This window comes from Onychostoma macrolepis, chromosome 03 (assembly GCF_012432095.1).
Source record: "Onychostoma macrolepis isolate SWU-2019 chromosome 03, ASM1243209v1, whole genome shotgun sequence".
Lineage (NCBI taxonomy): Eukaryota > Metazoa > Chordata > Actinopteri > Cypriniformes > Cyprinidae > Onychostoma > Onychostoma macrolepis.
In genome coordinates, this window is record NC_081157.1 from 24,728,339 (window position 1) to 24,752,762 (window position 24,424).

Here is a 24,424-nt window from a genome sequence, read left to right on the forward strand (position 1 = left end):
ACTCCTGTGGCGTTAGGTTACCCAAGGCCAATTACCAATAATCCTTTCATTTGTTGGAAGCTGTGTAAAATTTGTTAGTGGAGTCCATTGTATCTAGAAAATTGTACAGGAATTGCGTACCACGGTAGAGAGCCCAGAGGTAAAAGTAGTATCTAGATGTCATTAAAGAAAGCATTTTGTAAGACAAAAATCCTCTCAATTATGTCCAATTTGCCCATGGAAATGTTCCACTAATTCACTATCTGGCACAGCACTTTGTAGGGACAAAGTCGTCTGTCTCACTGTCCCTTAAGTGTTATGTAGGAGAGTTTGAACTGGCCATTTCAGGCTGTTCACATCATGGTCTACAAGTGAATTTCTTGCATGCTGAGGTAAATCCACACACTAAGTATTGAAAACTGATGTCTGAACAGGTATTTTAAACCAGAATCTACTCCAAATTGTATCAATTAATTGTGGAAATTGACACTTAAGAGACTGCCATGCAGTATCTGACCTGGTGACCTGGCCACATTACATTTTAAGAAGCTTGTTCCTACAGACCATAATTGCGAGGTGGGGAATTGGGCAGTGCTCACCGTGAAGGGTGCATTGAAAGAGTGTACACGGCCCACGGGTGAAGGTGAAGCTCAAAACCCCTTCCTGCTGCTGACAGATTATGGGAACATTGAGTATATAAAGGTTGCCAAGAGGTAAAATCACAAATGAGCAAGTGACTCTATTTTGCACCCTTTTAAACATCACTTTAACACCAAACAATACAAAGGCACAGGTATTTTCCAGGCAATCTGAGGGGCAGACAAACTGTTTCAAAACAGTCATTATTTTTGCAATTCTGTTTAGTGCTGCTAGTAGCACGGAAATTACACACTTGAAGTTAAAGTGTGTAATTTTCCCTGTGATTCTATGGTGATGTTGTGTAAATCCTCCCACTTTCATTGCATCTTTCATTCTGCTGATATACATTTTTTCTCTCTCTCTCTGTGGTTGGCTTTGGCCTGTCCTAGACAGGAACAGTGGACACTGGACAGTGGACATGAGACTCTGGTCAAGACATCCTGGCTCCAGCGCCTCTGCATAGTCTGTATGAAACCTGGAATGTGAATATGATGTGCATGTAACTGTGAGAGGACACACACAGAGGTATCATTTCCCTAAGACCTCACACAGTGACAACAACTATTTATTGCCAATAACCTCCCTGGTGCCCATGAGTATACTGAATAATGAAGTGGTGAAGGTATTACCTTTATAGCAAGATGATTAATCAATGGCAGTGCCAGCCTCCTATGTCTGATAATCATCACTTCCTCTTGGAATTAAAAACTACAGACATGTACACATGTAAATTAGCCGCATGTACAGTGGCCTCAAAAAAGTATTTGGAGACTCTTGGACACTTACCAGTCAGTCACGTTTAAAAATGTCTCAATTTCACTGCACTAGACACAGACTTTCATACCAAGTTACATATGCAAACAAATGATGCTAGAGTTTATCTCAGAACTGACTTCACTTTCTGAGTCACTTTTTCAAACATTTCTAACCAACTGGTCTTGTTTGTCTTTTTTTTTTTTATATCAGTTATATATCAGTTCCCCTTAATTTCACACAGGTGTCAATATATTACTGTAACACATGAACATGTTTCACAAACTCTGACAAGCAGAAAGTGTCTTTTTGTCTGTATTTTGAACAAAAATATACATATCTGCTGATTTCTTCATAGTTTGAAACCCAACAAACTTCATTTTGTGAAATGTTTTCACCAGAAAGTGTTTTTGCTATAACCCCTTGTTTTAATATTTTGTTATATAATGCAAAGACATTTATACATTTTAAATTCCATCTTTAGTGTCCAAAATCTTTTTATTGCCACTGTATCCATTCACTTGCAAACAAAGATGCATGATGACTCTATTTAAAGAACCTGTAATGTAACATAATGACACATTGCATTCACTTCTGAGAAGTCCTGTTAACAGAGACATAAAAAAATACAAGACAGAGACACACAGAGGAGGGAAATATGTGGCGGTGTCTTGGATTGCACACTGTCTCTCAGGATTTGCGTCAGTGGCCAGTTTCATCCGTTTTGGAGCTGTGTGGTATCTGGAAGCTTAATTCAGAGCTAGGGCTCATCTTGTGCTCTCTTTCACCACAAGTGCCTTCTTTAGCATCTGTAAATATTAGCTCAAGACTATTTTAGAAATAAAATAATTTTCTGAAAGGCAGCCACCGCAGTGATAAGGAATCCATTTAAATGAAGCTTCTGGCATTGGGGGATATTTATTATTTGCGCAGCAAACGAAACTGACTCGGTTAAAGCATTCCTGTGGATATCCAAACTGAGAAAGGACCCGAGGTCCTTCAGAAGTTAAAGGTGAAGTGTGCGATTTCTGCACTAGACGCCCCAATCTGAATTGCAAAATACATTTATTTGTTTTATGTTTTTTTATACTTTCACATGTGTGCTAAATATCTGTAGTAGCTCTCAAAACATCTTTTCCTTGCTCGTCTCTTAAAAACTAGACTCATGCAAATTGTGGACTGATGAGTTTGTTCTGTGCGTGACTCATGCTAGATTCTATCTTCTTGTTCCCAAAGATTCATTTCCAGAGCACCACTGTGACTACCAATGGAGACGCTGAGCTGGCAGTAAACATCTAACACTTCTTTATGAGTTAAGATTGTTCAGCGAGGTGGAATTTTCAAATGTAAGTTTTTAGACAAAACTACCTCCGGTGCTCTTGTTTTTTTAACTTACTGACTCATTCTGTCAATACCAACTGCAAGTTGCTTTGCGTGTACTTTTCTGTCCATGACTCAATGCTGTCCCAAAAGAATAGAGATTAAGATTAAGTTGAGACAGGAAATGTGATGAAGCATCTTTCTCCAGAACTTTGCTCCTCAATAGACCTCTTAAACACAGCCAGGTGATCGGATCATCACAGTTGTCCACTTCAGAAAATGTTCAGTTTGGTGGAAGAATCTTCAGGGGTTCCTCAGCAGCTCTCTGTAGATATAGACAACAATGTTAGTCACATAATATACATTCTGAATGTAAGCTCTGAGCTAATGGTTAAAATCATCCACCAGTATGTCTAAATACACCAACACCCAGACATATCACTCTTACAAGTGCTCCGCCAGTCGAAAAAACCCATGCCAAACTTGGATTAGCTTGGGTGAAACTGGATGACCCCTTATGGTGTTTGTTTCCCCTTCCTCACTGGTGCTTCCCAACAAGCTGGGTGACCCTTCCTGGAATGTGCCCCCCGAGTTATGTCACAAATTATTTTGACAGAAAGCATAGGATAATTCCTATTTAGGTCTCTTCACGTGTTGTTGAAAGCCTTTGTTTCTTCTCAGCTGTACATGGCGCCAACTGACCACCAAGACGTGACCTTCTCTGAATGACAGCCAGTTCAGCACTGAAAAAAAAAATCCAGGAAATCAGTGCTTTGCAATTAAAAATACAGTATATTTGAGGAATAAGCATGTAAACAGGTCACAAAGAGGCTGCTATGCAGGCAGGTCACTGTGGGTATACCTGGGAGTGGAGCTTTCTCAGGAAACGGTGAGTCAGGCCATTCTGAATGCATCAACAATCCGTCTGTCCGCTTTCTGGACTCAAAGAGCATGTTGTTCCCTCAGGTGGAGACAGAGGGTCATCCGGGTGTCCCCGGCTCATGGAAAGGTTTAGTCAGCTGGTTTTGAGAGGCTGTTTGAATGAGCCTGAGTTCTGAGTGTATAGGCTTTGGAAAATAAAACTAATGTAATGGTAAGAGTGGAACCCAGATTATTAAACCAATTTTGTGGTGATACACCTTTGCAAAATGCAGCTTTTATTCTCCCTCGTATAGCATTGCCTGGAAAACACTTGGTCTCATATGAAATATTTAGAATTGCAAACAAACATTCAGACTTTGTGTTTTACACCTATATTTAAACTCTAAAGAAAACTCTCAGAGTTAGGTAAAAGTTTCAGAAATGGGATAAAGCCTATATGAAAGAAGAAATTGACATTTAACAATTTTTTCCCAGATGACACTTAATTATATTGTGCATTCCAAACTTTTGTCAGCTTAGTTGGTCATACGTTCATAGCACATCGAACTTCACCAAGATATAGCACCTCATGATTCTGAAATCATATGTTCAGAACAAATTTTTATAACAAATGTGGATGCACTACAGAAGGAAAGGTGTGGTAGTTGCTCCTGATTAAAATGTTAGAGACAAAGAAAATGTTTGATCCAACAGCAGAAATAAAGGAAAGAGGAAATATTCAATTCAGACAAGTCCAGAAAGATAGGTCAACAAAGTCAGGAACAGGAAGTAAAGCACTATTAAAATTATATTGGTTTTTCCCCAACGACATTAGAGTTACAATTACTATTAACACAGGACATCTGTGATTTTATTTAGCCTGTTGATTTACACGTGACTGAATCTGGTTTTGTGGTCATGAAACAGTTACATTTATCTTAATTATAACACAATAGGCTTGTTCGACTTCATGCGGCGCCACAAAGATCAGCTGCCGCCTGACAAAAGCAATGCATTCTGGTTAGAATATCTGTCCTTTGATCGGCGCTGCAGCCGCCTTACGATCACCCCTGCGTTCCATTCGGAAGACCTCATATGCTCTAATCCCTTCAAAGTGTTTACCCTCTGGAGTGAGAGCTTTGAAGGGTTGAAGGGTGTAGGGGACCAAACAACTGTTTCTTGAAGTGCCCTTCTGTGTCATCATCCCGTGCCCACACGGAGGTGCCGTCATCATGCAAAACATTTGTGCAAAGGATCATGGGAGCCCGAAGTGTCCTTCAGTTGTACCCTTTGAAATCCTTTGAAGGGCCCTTTGAAGTGGCCAATTTTGAGCACTTCGGTTTGGAATGACACTTCAATATGGCGGCCATGTTTGTTTTCACTCCGAAGTGCCCTTTGGAGGGCAATATATCCTGTTTGGAACTAGGGGTGTAACGATTCATCGATATGGATCGATACATCGATACAATGTGTGACGATACGATGCATTGATGCCACACGTAAAGTACTGATATCTGTAGTATAAATAGGCACCTTTATTTTGGCACTGTCCACATTTTCACATAATGTCCGCCTATGCATTACCACCAACGCGTGCGTTCTCGTTCAAACTCACGTTTCAGGACTCGATATGAGGACTGCCCGAAGGCACAAGGTGAGCTTAAAAGATTCTTGGGATTGTTTGCGGAACAGTCGAGCGCTTGTGTGAGAAGTTTTCTGCGCACACATCTGAAGCGCACGCACACAGATAGCCACGTCTACACCGCGCAAATACTAAACTGAGCTCTCTTCCGCTTTTTTGTGCATGGATGAATAAATACAGACAAAATTACATCAAAATGCCCGTTTTGGCGAATATCCTATAGTAAACACAGTCAGTTAGGCAGATGTCTTAACATAAACAGTTGAGAAAGAAAACGCATGTGTATCAGTAGAGTATATTAAATCCGTGCTTTCGTTCTTAAAGTGAAAGCAAACTAATAATAAATCTATTGCTGTCAAAGAAAAATACAAGTGCTCACTGCTCCTGACTAAATAACCTTTGTAACATCAAAAATGATTAATCTATATTTAATTTATACAGTGAAGACTATGCAGTTATTTTACATTTGATTATTACATTTGTGTAGCGTAATTTCTTTTAGACTGAGCTGAAAAACCTGAAAAGCACTGTTTATTGAACTTGTGTACTTCGTTTTATTGTATTTATTTTCTGCTATTGCTTGTAATTTGGTTATCTGTAGAAAAGATTTTTAGCACTGAGCCCATAGTAGCAGCCAGAATTGTTTTTCCAATTGTTTATTTTCTTTATTATTTAAAAAAAAAAGAAAAAAAAAAAAGTGTAGGCCTAATTTTTTGTTGTGAATGTCCCAATTGAGGTACAGGATGTGAAAATTTCAGATAAATTTTCATGTTATATATTTTGGTTGCATTTGTGAGTTAATAAAAATGTAGATGGTTATTTAAAATAGGTATATAATACCATAATATCAATATATCGATCGATATACTCCTGAATTGAATCTTAACCCTGCTGTTTTCGTAGAATTTTTTGAGGTATCGGAAAATATCGTATCGCTGGGTCTGAGAATCGATATCGTATCGTATGATGAAGAACCATCCGATTTAAACCCTGTGACGCGTGTCCCAGGACCTCATCAGCGTCGCCCTGGAAACGGAGGAGATTCACCTGCACGCCATCAACGCGGGCTGGCCGGCCACACCTGAACCTCGTTACCCGACGCCTATATAAAACGCCAAGAGGCGCAGATGGGTGAGAGATGACTCCAGTTGCAGTATCGCTAACTTTCCTCTCCTTCTCCCGCCAGAGAGCAGCATGTAACCGGCCAGCCCGAAGCACCCGACGCACACGGACACCGAGCCATCACGCACTTGGAGCACGGAAAGACACCGATCCTGGAGCACGAAGACACGTCACTTGAGCACGAAGACACGTCACTTGAGCACTACGGCACAACAGTTCACACAATAAATGCACCCTTCGGGGCCTTTATTGATCTCACCTTGTCGTGTGATTCTTCCACCCGTTACACTGGTGGAGAATGCGGGCATAATCCCGGAAGAATCACCGACAAGCACGTTTTTTTTCTTAATTTACACTTCTCTCTTTTTGTCTGGCCCTCAGGTGGCGTCGCCTCCCCAGCCATGGAGGAACTGCTAAAACACCTGACCGAAGTGAGCATACGACAACAGCAGATCGTCGAACACATGGCTGCCCGACAAGGAGAGGTGGAGCGGGAAATCGCCGCCCTCCGGACCGCCTCCGCCCACCGGGTTCCGCTGCCCGACCCCCGCGTCCAAGCGTCAACCCTGCTACCGAAGATGACGGTCCACGATGACGTAGAGAGTTTCCTGCTAATGTTCGAAACAACAGCAAGTTAGGAGGGCTGGCCACGGGACGAGTGGGTGCGCGCGCTGGCACTGCTGTTAACGGGCGAGCCCCAACGAGCCTACTTCTCGATGCTGCCGGAGCTGAGGGACTCCTATGAAGTCCTCAAGAAGGAAATCCTGTCCCGAGTGGGTCTCTCTCCCATCGCGGCCGCCCAGCTGGTGCACGAGTGGGAATACTCCAGCCGCTTGCCAGCCCGCGCCCAAGCCGCCGATCCAAGGATCCAAGGCCGTCCTTTCCATCACGTGCGAACACGGCGACACGCGCCAAGTCCCCACTCGCCGGGTTACCATCACCGCCGCTCCTGGCTCTTGGCCCGTAGAAGTGGGCTTGATGAAGGACCTCCCCGTCCCTGTACTTCTGGGGAGAAACTGGCCGGGCTTTGACCGCCTGCTCGCCGTTGCCGCCCAACCTGCCAGCCCGGTCGGGAGCCGCCGAACCCGGAGGTACAGCCGACGTCCCTGACGACGCCCCGCCCTGCTGGCCTCGGACAGCCCCAGAGACGGTGAGTCCCCCTCCCAAACGTCTAACCTCTTTTATGATGCGTTTCAGCAGGTTAGGGGAGGCGGGGCTTTCGCCAAGGAACAACTCGGGGACGATCGGCTGAAACACTGCTGGACACAAGTGAGGGTGACCGAAGGGAAGGAAATCCAACCACCTCCACACCCGGTCCCCCACTTCATCGTTCAGAATGGCCTGCTCTACTGTGTCGCTCCGCGCAGGGGGGAGGAAAAACAGCTGCTGGTTGTGCCACGATCCAAGACGGAAACGGTGATGGAGCTCGCACATTCCCATCCAATGGCCGGCCACCTAGGAGCCCACAATACCATCCAGAGGATCCGCGACCGCTTCCACTGGCCCGGCTTGGATGCGGACGTGAAGCGTTTCTGCCGCACCTGCCCCACGTGCCAGCGGACCTCACCCAGCACCCCTCCCCCCAGCCCGCTGATTCCCTTACCTATCATCGAGGTACCCTTCAGGCGGATAGGCATGGATCTCGTTGGGCCGCTGCCGAAGTCCGCCCAGGGTCACGAACACATTTTGGTCATCGTGGATTATGCCACTCGCTACCCCGAAGCCATCCCCCTGCGGAAAGCCACCTCAAAGGCCGTTGCCCAGGAATTGTTCCTACTGTGTAGCCGAGTCGGCATCCCGTGGAGATATTGACCGACCAAGGTACCCCGTTCATGTCCCGGACCATGGCAGACCTCTGTCGCCTCCTGCAAGTAAAACAACTTCGCACCTCCGTATATCACCCACAGACCGATGGGCTGGTCGAGTGATTCAATCAGACCTTGAAGCGGATGCTCCCCTATGTCCTTTTCGAGCTCCTGTTCGGACGCCAGCCCCGCGGACTACTCGACGTCGCCAAGGAAGCCTGGGAGCAACAGCCGGCCGCCCATCGGTCCACCATCGAACACGTCCTGGAAATGAGGGAAAGGATCGACAGAGTCATGCCCCTGGTTCGGGAACACCTCACGAGAGCGCAACAGGCCCAACAACGCCACTATGACCGGGCAGCCCAACCACGGGAATTCCAGCCTGGAGACCTCGTCCTGGTCCTAGTCCCAACGGCGGCCTGTAAGTTCCTGGCGACGTGGCAGGGGCCCTATACGGTGACGGAAAAAGTGGGGCCCGTCACCTACCGGGTGCGCCAGCCCGGAAGACAAAGGGAAGATCAAATCTACCACATAAACCTCCTGAAACGGTGGGTCGGGACTAGGACCCAGTTAGCCGCCCTGGCCACCTCCAGTCCCGTGGTTGTAGATGTCAACCCCCACCTCTCGGCTGCCCAGAATAACGAGTTGCAACACCTGGTCGGTCAATTCTCCGACGTGTTCTCCCCACTCCCCGGGCGGACCCATGTCCTTCAACATGACGTCCGTACACCACCAGGAACCATCGTTCGGCAGCGGCCCTACCGAGTGCCGGAGGCTCAGCGACATGCCATCGAAGAGGAAGTGCAGGAGATGCTGAAGTTAGGGGTAATAGAGCCCTCGCGCAGCCCATGGTCCAGCCCCATCGTCATGGTCCCAAAACCCGACGGCACCCTCCGCTTTTGTAATGACTTCCGCCGCTTGAACGAGGTCTCCGAATTCGACGGATACCCCATGCCGCGGGTAGATGAGCTGCTGGATCGGGTGGGGAGAGCCCGATACATATCCATGCTGGACCTCACGAAGGGCTATTGGCAAGTGCCCCTATCGAAGTGAAGTGAAGCCGAAGACCGCCTTCTCCACCCCCAGTGGGCACTGGCAATATCTGGTTCTCCCCTTCGGCTTACATGGGGCTCCTGCCACCTTCCAGCGACTAATGGACATCCTGCTGAGGCCCCACCAGCCCTACGCCGCGGCCTACTTGGACGACGTCGTCATTCATTCGGAGACCTGGGAGGACCATTTGGAGCGGCTGCGGAGGGTGCTCGTCGAGCTGCGCAGGGCCGGACTGACCGCCAATCCCCGGAAATGTCACCTGGCCCTCGACGAAGCGAAGTATCTGGGTTTCCGGGTGGGCCGAGGACTCATAAAACCTCAGGAGAATAAGGTGGCAGCTATCCTCTCAGCCCCACGGCCCACCTCTAAAACCCAGGTGCGTGCCTTTTTGGGATTGGCGGGGTACTATCGATGTTTTATCCCTAACTTCTCCTCCTTAGCCGCTCCCCTGACAGACCTGACCAGGAAGGGGCAGCCGGAGAAGGTTTCCTGGGGACCCGCCGAGGCCAACGCGTTCCAGAGGGTGAAGGAGGCTCTCACCACGGAGCCGGTGCTACGAGCCCCAGACTTCAACTGCCCCTTCCTGCTGCAAACGGACGCCTCCGACACCGGGTTGGGAGCCGTCCTCTCCCAGGTACAGGACGGTGAGGAACACCCGGTGATCTACATCAGCCGAAAGCTGACCCCCACGGAACAACGTTACGCCGCCGTGGAGAAGGAAGCGTTGGCCGTCAAGTGGGCAGTCCTGGAGCTCAGGTATTACCTCCTCGGCAGGAAATTCATGTTGTTCACCGACCATGCCCCCCTGCAGTGGATGGCGCGGGCCAAGGACACTAACGCGAGGGTCACCCGCTGGTTCCTGACGCTCCAGGACTTCCACTTCGTCGTAAAACACCGGGCGGGGACGGCCAACGCTAACGCCAATGGACTCTCAAGGATCTGGTCAGCTTTCGCAGGTCTGTCAGGTTTCTCTCCCCACCCACCCCCAGTTTCCCCTTTCGACTGCAGGAACAGGATGACGCTTAGGGGGGGGGGGAGTGTGACGCGTGTCCCGGGACCTCATCAGCGTCGCCCTGGAAACGGAGGAGATTCACCTGCACGCCATCAACGCGGGCTGGCCGGCCACACCTGAACCTCGTTACCCGACGCCTATATAAAACGCCAAGAGGCGCAGATGGGTGAGAGATGACTCCAGTTGCAGTATCGCTAACTTTCCTCTCCTTCTCCGCCAGAGAGCAGCGTGTAACCGGCCAGCCCGAAGCACCCGACGCACACGGACACTGAGCCATCACGCACTTGGAGCACGGAAAGACACCGATCCTGGAGCACCAAGACACGTTACTTGAGCACTACGGCACGACAGTTCACACCCTTCGGGGCCTTTATTGATCTCACCTTGTCGTGTGATTCTTCCACCCGTTACAACCCCTATTTATGAATGAATGAATGAATGAATGAAGCATTTATATAGCGCTTTATTGTGTATTGCAATACACCCAAAGCGCTTTACATCATGTGGGGGGGGTCTCTCCCAAAATGAGCAAAACGAGACCAGCCGCCGAGGTCAGGCTCTTTGGTCAGGCTCTTTGGTCAGTTGCTCAAAATCGACTTTATCCTCATTGGCAGGGGCGGACTTAGCGATTTGGGGGCCCTAAACAAATTCCAGGTATGGGGCCCCCATACAATAACTATGTGTCCTTTTATGCTTAACCCCTATTTTGCTCGCTCGCTCTAGTTTTTAGTTTATTTATCCCTTCACAACCAGTAATTAGTCAACTTGCTGCTGTTCTTATTGGTTAAGTCCGCCCCTGCTCATTGGTCAGATTCTGTGATGACAAGCACGAGGTGTTGCGTGTTTATAACAATTCAATTTCAATAATGCTCACAAATCTGTGTTTTTATAACAAAAGCATTTTAAGTGTAGTCGCACTGCTATCTTGAGTAATTTTTATCAAAAACACTGATAAAAGCATGCCCTCACTTTATTGGTATTTAAATAGTATGTTTATGTTGAACTTTATTCATGAATAAAGTTCATGAATACAGATGGCGCGCTGTATTAAGCAGTATATAAAATGTGTTTCTGTTGCTCATAAAAAAATTTCTGTGTATTTGACAGATATTACATTTAATTCACTTTATCTGTGATAAGAGCATGGAAACACCGCGCGAGCATCACTACCGGGAGCAGAAAGTGTGGACTTCAAGTCTCCGCTTTTAATTCCGCCCCGACTGCAAGAGGCTGCTCTCGCCAGCCGGTGGCAGACCAGTGAAGTTCATCTCGAACAAGCCTATTGTAAATAATTAAGCAAAATATTTATTAGTTTAAGGTGATGACCTGACATGTGGTCTTCTTGAGAGGTAAATAATATTGGCGGGAATCGCCATATTATGGCAACGTTGGAGGAAATAAATGACAGAAATAAGTTAACTACTCACTTTTTTCTCTCTCTCTTAAATCACAAGCAAGAAATGGGCACCGAGAAGAAACTCACCAAAAAAAAAAAAAAAAAGCCATAAAATATGTGTTTTTGACCGGACTAAATCGGAAAAAATGATTTACCTCAGAGCCCGCGCTGACGGTGCGAGTTGGACAGAGCTGCTAATAATAAAAGGCAGCAGTGGGATTACAGATATAGTCAGTGAATATTATAATAAGTACAAAGATAGTATTCAAATTTTTACAGATGGATCAAAGGATTTACAAACAGAGGCAACGGGATCTGCTGTATATCCCTAGACATCATGTGGGAGTAAACAAAAGAACATCTGACAGCTTAAGTGTGTATACAGTCGAGTTATATGCTATATTAATAGCATTAGAATGGATTGAACAAACGTTGTAATAGTGATTCTGTATCTGCCCTCATGAGTATAAGTCTGTATAACTAGAAACCATCAGGAATTACTTTATGAGATTTTATTTACAAACTCAAGAATAAGCAGGCAAGGGAAAAATATCACATACATGTGGGTGCCGGTGTTCTGTCGATTTGTGCTACCTCCCATTAAAACAGTGCAATTCGACAACGAAAAATGCTACTTGTCAAATTTTGATTAATGTCAACACCTGCCACAACCCTAAACCTACCCTTACAGTAATGCAAATACAGTAATTATGTGTTATTCGCGGTTGTGGCTAGAAGGGATACAGCTACCGGAAACCAACAATAAATATTTTTTTTCTACCTTTTAGATTGTGTTTTATTAATGTCTACACTTACCCCAACCCTAAACCTACCCATACAGTAATGCAGATACATTAAATATTGTTGTTCAGCATGAGAAAAAAGACGCAATATTGATTTGCGCATGCGTAGTAAGCCCTGGTAGGAACGTCAGGACACCGGCGCATGTGGGCATCCAGGGAAATGAGAAAGTAGACAGACTGGCAAAAGAAGCAACAAAAAAAAGAGGACACGTTTACATCAAAATTAAATGATCAAAAAAAGAAGGGAAGAGTTTAGTGTGGAAAAAGATAATGCAAAAATGGCAGCTGCATGCAGTGGGATAATGAAATCAAAGGGAGACATCTGTACACGATACAAAATATGATAGGTATGGAAATTAAAAAGGGAAATAAAAGGAAGGAACAAGTTATAATAAATAGACTGAGGATTGGACATTGCAAGCTAAACAAAACTCTTCGTGTTACAGGAAAACATCCGGTAGGACTATGTGATGAATGTCAGGAGGAGGAAACAATTAAGCGCATCTTTATAGCATGTAAGAAATATATACAAGAAAGGCAAGAGTTCAAGAATCAGCTAGGCCTATGGGAAATAGGTATAGTAGAGTATAATGTTAAAAATATAGTAACATACGGAAATAATGACCAAGGACGGAGATATTTGTTTAATTTTCTAAGGAGGACTGGACTGGAAGGACGAATTTAATTAAGGTATAGTAAGTCAAAGCGAGACAGCAGATGGTAGTAATGCAACACTATGGATGCCAACTGCCGTAAAACTCCAACGAAGAAGAAGACGGTGCGCGTTCATTCATCACCAGAGAGTGGCGGTAACGCGCTGCTGCGCTGCTGATCTCCGCAGCGTAGAAGAAGACGAGCAGGAGACGCAGTACACCACACGCGTTTACAGTCAACTGGGGGAAACGCTGCTTATTTAAAAGTACACAATGAAAACAGAAAAACAAATGAAACAACAGAAGAACGAGAAACATTTCAGGTAATCAGTGGCTTAAAACGTCTTCAATAACGGTGTTTCGGAAATCTGGAATGCCCAATAATCTGGAATGTCTGGAAATCATGTCAAGTGGTAAACATTAATAAAATGAGGGAAACTAACGAGCAGAATCTAGAATTATTATAACCATATACGTCGTATGGCTTGACAAAAATGGTAAAGTCAGTGCACAGGAACCTGAAAATGCCACCTTCAGTGTATTCATAGACATAAATGACTAAAAGTCATGGAAATGTATTTTGGTTGTGGGACTATTGAATAGTTCTGAATCTATATGTTATTTATACTTTATTCTATTTTTTAAAGAAATCAATTGTAGTTTTTCTTATTCATTTACAGAAAAGTTTATAGTTAATACATTTTTATCTGTGCATCCTTGTGGAAAACCATTTTGTTCCTTCACAGTTGCACTATTTAGAAAACATTGCTTTTGTTTACTAAATTGATTGAGGTTGATATTTAATTGTAAAGTTTATTGTCTTTTAGTAGTAAAAAGAAGTTAAAGAAAAATGCGAACCCTGCATCAGATGATCACCTCCAGCAGATTCCTCATCGATTGCGTGAAATCATGAAGAGTCAAGAGAGGATGAAACAGGGCTCCCAAAAGAGGAAAAAAGGTGCTGCCAGTCTTACACAATTGATTAAAATTATGTTAAATGTAAGGGTGAGATATAAGTGTTGTGGTTTGCACTGCACAATAAAAGCAGATCCATATACTTGCATGAAAAATGATTTTTAATATTAATGATTTTTTAATATTCTAATTCCTGAAGTTCACTTATAAAAGTTAATTTTGAATAAAAAAAGAAGTAAATTAAAAAAAGAAGTAAATTAAAAAAAGTCTCTATAGTACTTAGTAAAATAGTTATTACATCTTTGAACAGTGGTAATGGTGTTATTGATAATGAAAGTGTTAACGATATTATTTCAATATTAATTATTGTCATTATGCCTGGAGAGCCAGTAGTGATTTTTTTGAAGCAGTGGCTTAACATGATCTGACCTTTCACACTCATAAGATATTTATTTTTGTCAACACACATTATTGTTACCATTTATTATTGAGGGGAGTGTAGTCATACTGGGATTCTGTTAAAACAATTACATGCAGTTAGTTAATAAAAATTGAGGTGCATCACGTGGGCTGCATGCTGTCTGGGTTTTGTCTGCAGACAAGCTAGTGACCCACAAAAACTGCACAATGACACGGCCAGTGGCAAGGACAGTGGAGGAGGGGACATCTTGCTGTATGTTCATATATGTTTCTTATTTTAGCCTCCAAGCCAAAGATGCTCTCAGGAGATATTCCTATCCCACACTTCCGCAGAGGGCGACAGGAGTCAGAGAGGGCTTATGTGCAGCGCATGACCGAAGAGAGTGAGCACGTCCTCTTCCTCACAAACAATCAGGTAGAGCGACATCCAGAGGTCAAGCCAAAGAAAGAAGAGGAGACGCAGGAAAAGAAATCTAAAAAGAAAAATAGGTTAGTTCAACACAGGGTTATTGTCGTTAACTAATACTAAACCATTAAAAAAAAAATTCTTGAAATAAGTTATTTAAATGTTGTTTTTTTTTTTTTTTATATATACATATTTTTTTTTATGTCAGCCAGAGGCCAAAGCAAAATGTCTGCTTTAAAAAAAGAAAAAAAGAAAAAAGTATGTATATATACAAAAACTAAAGAAAAAACAAACATTAAAACTAAAAAACAAGAATAAAAATAATAATGATAAAAACATACAACAAAATTTCTAAATATTTAACCAAAATATAAAAATAAAATCTGATTCAAAATAATAACCAAACTATAAGAATACATCAATGATACAAAAACAACACTGGTTTGATATGCATTAATGTTCATGATTCATAGCTAATCAAATTATTTGTTGTCATTTAATCAGTTAAGCCTATCAATGTTTGAGTAATCCATTTCAGGACAAATGCACGCAGCAATTATGCACGTTTTTCTATAAATAAAGACTGTATTAATTTCTAACGCTGCATTAGTGTGCTAAAGTGTCTTTGTCATTGTTTTAGGCTTCATAAAGGGAAACTTCTGCAACAGAAAAAGAAGCTAAACCAGCAAGAGGAACGTGACGAGGAGGAGATGTTTAAAGGCATGCATTACTTTTGTGAGCTTTACCCTGTAAAAATTAAACTTCAGATCACAAAACATATTCATATTCCATCATTTCCGTTTCTCTTAGATGAGGTACCGTTTGGAGAGGTCGCCATGGCGCCTCCAACACTGAGTGTTAAACCAAAGAAAGCCATAGTCAAACCCCAGGTAACTTGTTTATGTGCCTCTACTCCTTTTTGAGATGCTAATTAATGCTGTTTTTTCATTATTATCATCCTGATCTTTCCTCCAGGGGGCAACCAAAGGTCTTCTCCTGACCTCCCTCCTGGGTCACAGTCCTATGTCGGTCAACAAACCCTCTATGGCGAGGAAGAGGATGATGGAGGAAGAGCGGGGGAGAGTGGTGCAGCTGTACAGACAGATGAAGAAGAAGCAGAGAGACAAACATGAGCAGGACAGGGCTGCCATGACCTCCACATGATGCTCTGCTGTTTGTATTATATAGTATTGTATTATATCTCAATGTATAATTAATTTTTCTATACATTTTTGCTACATCTGCTGGTCAACAATACCATATTGATGGATTTTGTGATTAAATATTTACAAGTGGATGTAGCAGGACTGTGTAAAAGGCAAAAAATAAATGTTCACACTTTTTTATAATGCACAGTGAGTTCACATGTATTTTGTCCTGTAATATTCAGAATGACAATTCTAAATATTTACGTTTTAAAAAGTAAGGTATTACAATATGAATTTAGGTATCTTATTCTCATCCTGCACTTTTTGTGCAATGAAATTATATATGATATTACTTTTGTAAAGCGGTTGATCATCGATTGTCAATTGGAGGATGATAAAATGAAAAAATAAGTAAAAATTCCATAGACTTACTTTTTATATATATATATATATATATATTTGTATGTGCACAGCATAAATGAGTACACCCCCTCTAAAACGTAACAAATTCAGCAATTACTCTTTACTTAAATGACGTGTTTGGGTTCTTTGGAGATATACTGTTCCAACAAGCCAGCTTGATCAATTACCAAAGAAGAATGTCAAAATTATTCAGCAAAATAAGATTTTATTATCAAAGTGATGACATGTTGTGTTGCAAAAATGAGTACACCCTCCTGAAAGTTACTAAATAAAATAAATAAATAAATGTGTATAGGTTTCAGGCTATTTTTGATCAACAGGTAAGTATATTGAACCAAAACTTTTAAAGACAAGTAATTTCCTGACAATTAAAAGTGTTATATAGCCCACTGAATCATACTCAGACTTAATGCTGGCAGCAGTGGAACCACTTGGGAGAGAACTGCCAGGTGACTTATTTCTTAGCATAAAAAAGGACAATGGTACAAGAGGAATACCAAATTATTGTTTTAAGTGTGAAAATATAGCAGAAGTAGCACCGACATTCAAAAACAATGGACTTGTGTCAAGGCTCCTGAAATAATCAGGTCTTCGCTTTAAGTTTTCATTTAGTGATGAGTGAATTTTTGCTAGAAAAAGAGCAGGAGAAATAACACTCTGTTCTCACAGGGTATGACGCAGCCTGCAGAAATGACATGTATGGTTATTGTCACCACTAGAATTAGCCAAAGCAAAATAAACTCATTTAACTTCTTCCAAGGCCCATATTAACAAAATAGAGACTTTTGGGAATCCATACTCTGGTCTCAAGAGACCCAAGTCAATCATTTAGGATCCAAAAGTATCCAAAATGTTGTGGTGTTGCTAGAGGAGGAGTACAGTGAGAAGTGCTTGGTACCCACAGTGACGTTCAGTGGTAGTAAAGCTCTTATAGGGATGAATCAGTGCTGAAGGTGTGAGGGAGTTGTGCTTTATCAACGCTGTCATGAACTCACACACAACTGTGTGAATACAAAAACTTGAAACAACATGCTACCCTCCCCTCATTCCCTGCATTATTGGGCATTTTTTTCAGCATGACAATGAAGATATTCATTCTTCCAAGATGAAAATCCTTCAGTGGACATGTATTTCACCCAATCTTTACGCTCTTGAGCAACTGTGGGGGATTCTGTAGAGACGAGCTGAGCAAAAATCCCCATTAAAGACCAGAGCATTCAAGGAGGTCGTCCTCCAGGAGTTAAACAGGACAGATGTGAAAATTTGTCATGTACTTGTACACTCAGTGCCAAGAAGAGTCAGAGCAGTATACTTAAAGTTCTGGAGGACATACTAAGTACTACAATATTATACATTTGCTGAATTAAATCTAGGGTGTACTCATTTCTGCAATCCTTCATTTAAACAAAATTGGCTAATTTACTTATCTGACAGAAAATATTGGCATATATTTTGTTGTTTTTATTAAGTATGTTTAATACATTTCAATTTTGCCATCTTTCCATTAATTATATTAGTAATCATTAAGAAAATACATATTTTTATATTTATTCAGAGGCGGTGTACTCATTTATGCTGTGCACTGTATATATATGTGACCCTGGACCACAAAACCAGTCTTAAGTCGCTGGGGTATATTTGTAGCAATAGCCAAAAATACATTGTATGGGTCAAAATTATCAATTTTTATTTTATGCCAAAAATCATTAGGATATTAAGTAAAGATCATGCTCCATGAAGATATTTTGTAAATTTCTTACTGTAAATATATCAAAACTTAATTTTTGATTTGTAATAGGCATTGCTAAGAACTTAATTTGGACAACTTTAAAGGCGATTTTCTCAATATTTTGATTTTTTTGCACCCTCAGATTCCAGATTTTCAAATAGTTGTATCTCGGCCAAATATTGTCCGATCCGATGATGTATAAATCTCAATTTCAAAAAATTGACACTTAAGACTGGTTTTGTTGTCCAGGGTCACATATATATATATATATATATATATATACAGTATATGTATGTATGTGTGTGTGTGTGTGTGTGTAAATATATAACCGTACTATTAATAATAAATATCATAAATATGTACTTTTATTATTAAACTATTTGCATCTATTTTAGTACTTGCTTTTAGATGGTTTTATTTACCTGTCATGTTTTTCTATTTCACTTTACTTGTATCAAGTGGTTATCTTGCGTAGAATGGGTATTTATTCACTCAATCAGTAATTTGTGAATACATTTGTGTTTTAAGATGTTACTAAATAGATATCTTCTGTGCAATTCAACACTGTGCAACAACGTGCAATAATATTCATCTTCCAGTGTGCAATAGCAATAGCCCCCATGTGTAGACAGCATCCCACTCCAGACGCCCACTTCAGTCCAAACACGGCCCAGTGCTACAGATCGATATCATGTAACATTGAAAGAGGAGAAACTCACAATCAAAGCGGTCGTCATGGCAACGGCCCAGCCGGATTCCACCAATCAATGTGCTTCATGAGGCTGAGAGATGCTCAGCGATGTGCCAGCGTCCTACATAAAGAGTGTGGGACAGGGAGACTGGGCAGCACATACAGAGAGAGAGGCTGGAGTGAAAAAAGGCAGGGAAGGACGACATTAATACAGGACGAGAGATGGTGAACTCCGGAGGAAGCATTCCTGCTGTGGTCATGCTGTGGTCCAACCTTTGTGTTGCACTTTGTGTAGGAGGTAAGATCATAGATTTTAATAGCCATGTATTTCTATATTTTTCCGCTCATGTTTTTATTATTTTCCATTTTTATTCCAAAAGCCATCATTTATATGATTAGAGCAAAGATTAGGACTTTATTTTGTCATTTTCTATGCAGTAGTTGCATAGTATGCACAAAAGCATAATGATATATCTAATATGGATTACAAACATGATTTATGTAACAAAAAGCTTCTAAATGTCTGAAAAGTATCTCTTTATATAGACATACTGTTAAACAGCTCAATTGCATTTATAAGTGAAGTCACCATCTTTACAGGAAATGCAGTAGCTTTCAAATGAGTGAACTGATCAAACTGTCAGGCGCGAGTGAATGAGTCACATGACTTGAAGAGCAGCGAGCGGCAGTCGGAGCCTTTCATTAAGGTCTTGCTTGTGATTTTGTATTCAGACTTTTTCCTCCTTTTCTCAGCCACACTTAAAGTGCTTTTGGAAGCCGAAATGCAATATAATTGCTCTAACACTTAATTTTATATGAGTCTGATTACTTGGAAAAAGGAACATTTTCAGTTTCAACTACACAGACAACATACAAGCAAGAATGGCTACAATTATTTGAAAGATTATGCTCATGCTCATTATTCAATATCTGATAAAATATGCAGTGCAAATGCATGCAAGAACATCTAAACTCCTCATAATATGCATTGTTTTTGAATGTGCAAAAATGTTTTGTTACTCTTCTGAAGTTGTGAGATATTTAAAAAGCCCTCTTTCTTCATCCATTCTGCTCTCAAATGTCCCTTTTCTGTCCTGCAGCTGCGTTGAAGACAGATGTGGTGTTGGAGAACAGCGCTACCACACTGAACCATTCAATGGCGCTTGTGCAGCGCATGGAGGCCCTGCTGACCCAGGGAAACGGCAGCGACGTGATCCTGCGCGTTCAGACCTTAAACACGGACGAGGTGAAGGTCATCCAGGTCCACTCGCTGGTGTTGACTCTACAGAGCGATGTGTTTGATGAGCTCCTACAGACCAGAAACTCCACTGCGATGATCCTCAGAGAGACTCCAGACTGTGCCGCTGTCTTTGATAAGTTCATTAGGTGAGTGATTTATTACTAATTGGGCATTTAGCTCATTTTTATCGAAAGTGATTTACAGAAGACTTATTACAAGCACAACCCCAATGGAGCAACATAGGGTTGAGGTGATTGATCATGCGTTACCCTTGAACCTACAACCTTACAGTTATCAACCTAAATCAATAATCAATAAACCATAACACTCCACTAACAGGGAGCAGCCAACTGGGGTTTCTAGGAAAAAGTCTATGATGTAATCGTTTTCCCTCGTAATGATCTCATTCTGTTGGATTCACTTCCTCTTGTTCAGTTGTACTGTGAAGAGCAGAGCAAAAGATTAAATGTTATATTTTAATTTTAAATTGTAGATTGTCAACAAAGACAATTTTTTATTTGATATTTTTTCATTTTTTATATTCTTTTTTATTTATTTATTTTATATTAGTTTTTTTTCATTTTATATTGTAGATTTTCAACAAAATACATTTGTTATATTTATATATCCTATTTCTATTTTTTATTTTATATTGTAGATTTTTAAATTGTTTTTATTTTGTTTTTTATGTTATATTGTAGATTTTCAACAAAATGCTTTTATGTTATTTATATATTCTATTGTTTTTTTTTTTTTTTTATTCAATTATTTTTTAATTCTATTTTATATTGTAGATTTAACAAATCTTATTTGGAGGGAAATTTAAACCAAGTATTTAAGCATTACATTCCACTACTATACTATAGTAGTCAATATTATTTTATTTATATATCCTATTTTTGTAATTTTGTATTTGCTTTATATTGTAGCTTTTCAACAAAATGCTTTTATTTTGTTTATATATTCTGTTGTTTTTATTTTTATTTATTTATTTTATATTGCAGATTATTAACAATCACATTTGGGGGAAAATTAAATCTGAGTTTTTAAACATTACTTTCCAATACTTTAGTTTATTAGTGAATATTATGACAAAAGTAGGAATAAAACGATTGCAATCAAAGTACACTGGACACAATGGTGATAGTTCACAAATATCCTCATGTTTTAACCTACAACTAGATCTCACATTTTGTCAGATAAATAAATTGATGATGAAGAGAGAAAAACACTGTTAGTGCACCATTTAGTGTAGCATTCAGTTGTGTTACGTTATCATACACAGGCGATGGAGGTAAAGCTTCAGGGTAATCAAAGTTATCCAAGGTAAAACATTAATGGTAAGGTTGATTTTTCCAACCCGACCTCTTTCCCTGCAGGTACTTATACTGTGGTGACATAACAGTGCGTCTGAGCCAGGCCATTCCTCTTCACAAGCTCGCCAGCAAGTACCACGTGTGGGACCTCCAGCAGGGCCTCACCCAATACATGACCCAGCACCTGTCCAGCGACTCGCCCACGGGTCATGTGGTGAGCTGGTACCAATACGCCACGCAGATCGGCGATGTGACCCTGCAGAACAACTGCCTGCAGTACCTGTCCTGGAACCTGTCGTCGGTTCTACAGAGCGCCGAATGGAGCTCCGTGAGCGAAGAACTGCTGCTTACTTTGCTGCAGCGTTCAGACCTGGTTCTGCAGAGTGAACTGGAGCTGTACGAAGCTCTGGAGGCCTGGATCAACCAGAACCAGCCTTCAGGAGAGACGGCCGAGAGCGCGCTCAAAGCAATACGTTACGCCATGATATCACCTCAACACTTGTTCCACCTGCAGAAGAAGTCGTCTGTGATGTTGAAGTATTACGAATCAGTACGCGATCTGCTCTTCCTAGCCTTCCAGTTCCACGCAGCCTCACCCGTCCAGCTCGCAAAGTACTTCGACGTAAACTGCAGCCTCTTTACGCCTCGTAACTATCTGTCGCCAGCATGGGGCTCTCCGTGGGTCATCAACAACCCAACGCGGGATGACCGCAGCTTTAGTTTTCAGACTCAACTCGGACCGAGCGGCTACGACGCTAGCAAACGCGTGACCTGGAACGCTCTTTTCTCTCCCCGTTGGCTTCCTCTAAGCGTGCGATCCGCTTATCCAGAGCAGGGGTCCCTGCAGCCCACTCGTACCGATGGAGGGCGCCCGCGGATCATCGTCACACCGGCCACCTCCAGCCCGGACTTTGCTGGCGTCAGCTTTCAAAAGACTGTCATCGTTTCGGCCCGGAAGCAGGGCAAGGTGGTGGTCCGTCATGTCTACAACTTCCACCAGAGTACGGAGGAGGCGGGAGACTTCCTGCTGGAAGCGGACCTGCAGCGTAGAGCATCTGAGTACCTCATTGACAGCTCGCTCTACCTGCAGATTATTGTGAAGCCCCTCTATCACAGCCTCATAGTAGCGAAAAAGTAAAAGTCTAGCTCCTCTACCAGTGGTTTCTGGTGCCCAATAGCTTTGAAAGCAAGTTTTACATGCACAAATATATTTACATTAATGGATTTGGCAGATGCTAAGTTGCATAGATTTTTCTGTTGCAATCTGGTGTGCAACACCCATTTTTCATCATTCAGTAAATTCCCAATGGATAAAATCAAAGTCCACCCTTCTTATTCTCATGTAGTATCCTGTTTCACTTTGGAAATAGGATATTGCAGAGGTAAAATGGGTTGTGAGTGGTTACTTTAGTAACCTTTTTATACCATGATGCATGAAACCTCACCCTAATTTATTTGTACTTGGAAATCACCATAGTCACATTTGTAATACTGCCATGTTTGACTTACGGTGAGCATGCTGATTGCTTTCATAAAATAAAAAAAATAAATAAAAAATTCAAAAACTCAAAATTGTTCTTTGATGATTAATGCATTTGCACACATTGTTTTATGTAATATTCTGAATTTATCTTTTGCTCACTTGTGTTGCAATTCATGCTAATTTTCATTAAAATCACAATTTATGAACCCACAAATTACTGTGTCTATTCATTACCGAGACTAAGGTTATATTTTGTGCATTGGTTACACTTCAGTATCATTAAATTACACCAGACATTTAAGTATTTTTCCTATCATTTTTTTTTTTTTTACAGAGGTTTTGTTCATATCACATTCACCTTAGTTATATAACACTTCTGATTTTTTTTTTTTTCTGGCTGTTGACGACATTCTTTGATTTATGGCAGGAAAAAAAATAGATTTTTTTTTTTTTCAACCATATTCACATTTAGTGTCTTAAAAACAAAATCAAGATGTTGTTAGAGACTTTGAATCCCAAGAAACTGGAACCAGTGAGAGTCACAAATTGAAACTTCATCTGTTCTCTCAATGCCCCCTGGTGGTCAAAAAGTGCTACATCCTTTCGAGCCATTGAGCTATTAGAATTAAGAGAGTGGTTTAAAGGCTGGTCGCTGGTATGCAGACGCTGACTTTAGTGTTGACAGGTTTCATGATGCCATTTGGCTCAAGTAAAGCTATCAGAAGATAACTATTAGAAAGCTAACTGGAGCACAGCAGTGCGAACGCAGCATTTAGATGCAGCTGCTGCAGTGATTATGGATGCTGGGCAGGTGCATGTTGGGAAAAGAAACATGATGCTCAGGCTACAGTATGTTTGGAATAGAATCTTACTGCAGCATATATACACGGTATACTACAGACTATAGAAGAAAGTTTAAACAGCACAGTGAAAGATGCAATGGTATAAATGCATAGGTCTTATGCATTTATCGAAATTAGTGTGATAATATCATAACTTTTGGCAATCTGATCAATTAGTAAAAAAAGAGATGTTTAAAATCATGCGTGATTTTGTTTTTGGTTTAGCTATCACACTGGTTGGGTCAAGTGCATTGCATTGTGGGATACATTACACACAGAGCGCTCTGTTGAATAATACAAATTTTGGTAAATGTATCAGGTAAACCAAAATGTCCAAGCTGCATAGTTTTAGTATTGTGATAGTCAACACTTGGTTCAGTGTGGCTAGAGGTCATTAATGGAAACAGCTTTATGTAATCAGTGTTGGAGGGAATGTGTTAGCTGTCAATACTGCTCACTCAGGAAATGTCAGACTGTGGAGATACCAACAGAGACAATAATACAGTCTTTGGAAAAGAAACCCACCTCTTCATCTTGTGTTATGACAGGCTATTTTAATCTTTATAATTCATAAGTTAATTTCTGTAGGCCTATGTCATGGAACTATACACAGTCTGTGCAAGAATGCCATTTCAATTTAGACCAATTCTGCTTTATTTTTTATATCTCTTTAAACTATTATTATTTTTTTGGTTACACTTTATTTTGATAGTCCACTTTAGACATTCTACTAACTATAAGTAACTTTGTAACTACATGTCAACTAATTGTCA

At 41.5% G+C, this 24,424-nt stretch overlaps 2 protein-coding genes and 1 long non-coding RNA gene across 5 annotated transcripts; 2 read left to right on the plus strand and 1 right to left on the minus strand.

Annotated features, from left to right (window-relative positions):
* Nucleotides 1-1,920: 1,920 nt before the first annotated feature.
* LOC131537815 (uncharacterized) lies at nt 1,921-4,453 on the minus strand. Its single transcript, XR_009270395.1, has 3 exons — nt 3,554-4,453; nt 3,140-3,434; nt 1,921-3,016 (listed from the first exon to the last, which is right to left on the minus strand). It is a non-coding gene; the product is annotated as an uncharacterized LOC131537815 (long non-coding RNA).
* Nucleotides 4,454-12,981: 8,528 nt separating this feature from the next.
* Nucleotides 12,982-16,640, plus strand: ccdc137 (coiled-coil domain containing 137). 2 transcript variants are annotated; one of them, XM_058768333.1, is made up of 6 exons: nt 12,982-13,361; nt 13,869-13,996; nt 14,655-14,862; nt 15,420-15,499; nt 15,590-15,669; nt 15,755-16,640. In XM_058768333.1, exons 1-6 carry the CDS (start codon nt 13,312-13,314, stop codon nt 15,941-15,943), a joined length of 735 nt encoding a protein of 244 aa, XP_058624316.1. In that variant the 5' UTR covers nt 12,982-13,311; the 3' UTR covers nt 15,944-16,640. The 2 variants fall into 2 exon arrangements, with proteins under 2 accessions (XP_058624316.1, XP_058624315.1); XM_058768332.1 differs by having other exon boundaries at nt 12,987-13,361; nt 13,866-13,996.
* Nucleotides 16,641-18,698: 2,058 nt separating this feature from the next.
* btbd17b (BTB (POZ) domain containing 17b) lies at nt 18,699-23,013 on the plus strand. 2 transcript variants are annotated; one of them, XM_058768330.1, is made up of 3 exons: nt 18,699-19,068; nt 19,871-20,156; nt 21,390-23,013. In XM_058768330.1, the coding sequence occupies exons 1-3, from the start codon at nt 18,993-18,995 to the stop codon at nt 22,462-22,464; spliced, it is 1,437 nt and encodes a 478-aa protein (XP_058624313.1). In that variant the 5' UTR covers nt 18,699-18,992; the 3' UTR covers nt 22,465-23,013. The 2 variants fall into 2 exon arrangements, with proteins under 2 accessions (XP_058624313.1, XP_058624314.1); XM_058768331.1 differs by lacking the exon at nt 18,699-19,068 and adding an exon at nt 19,446-19,477.
* The last annotated feature ends 1,411 nt before the right edge of the window (nt 23,014-24,424 follow it).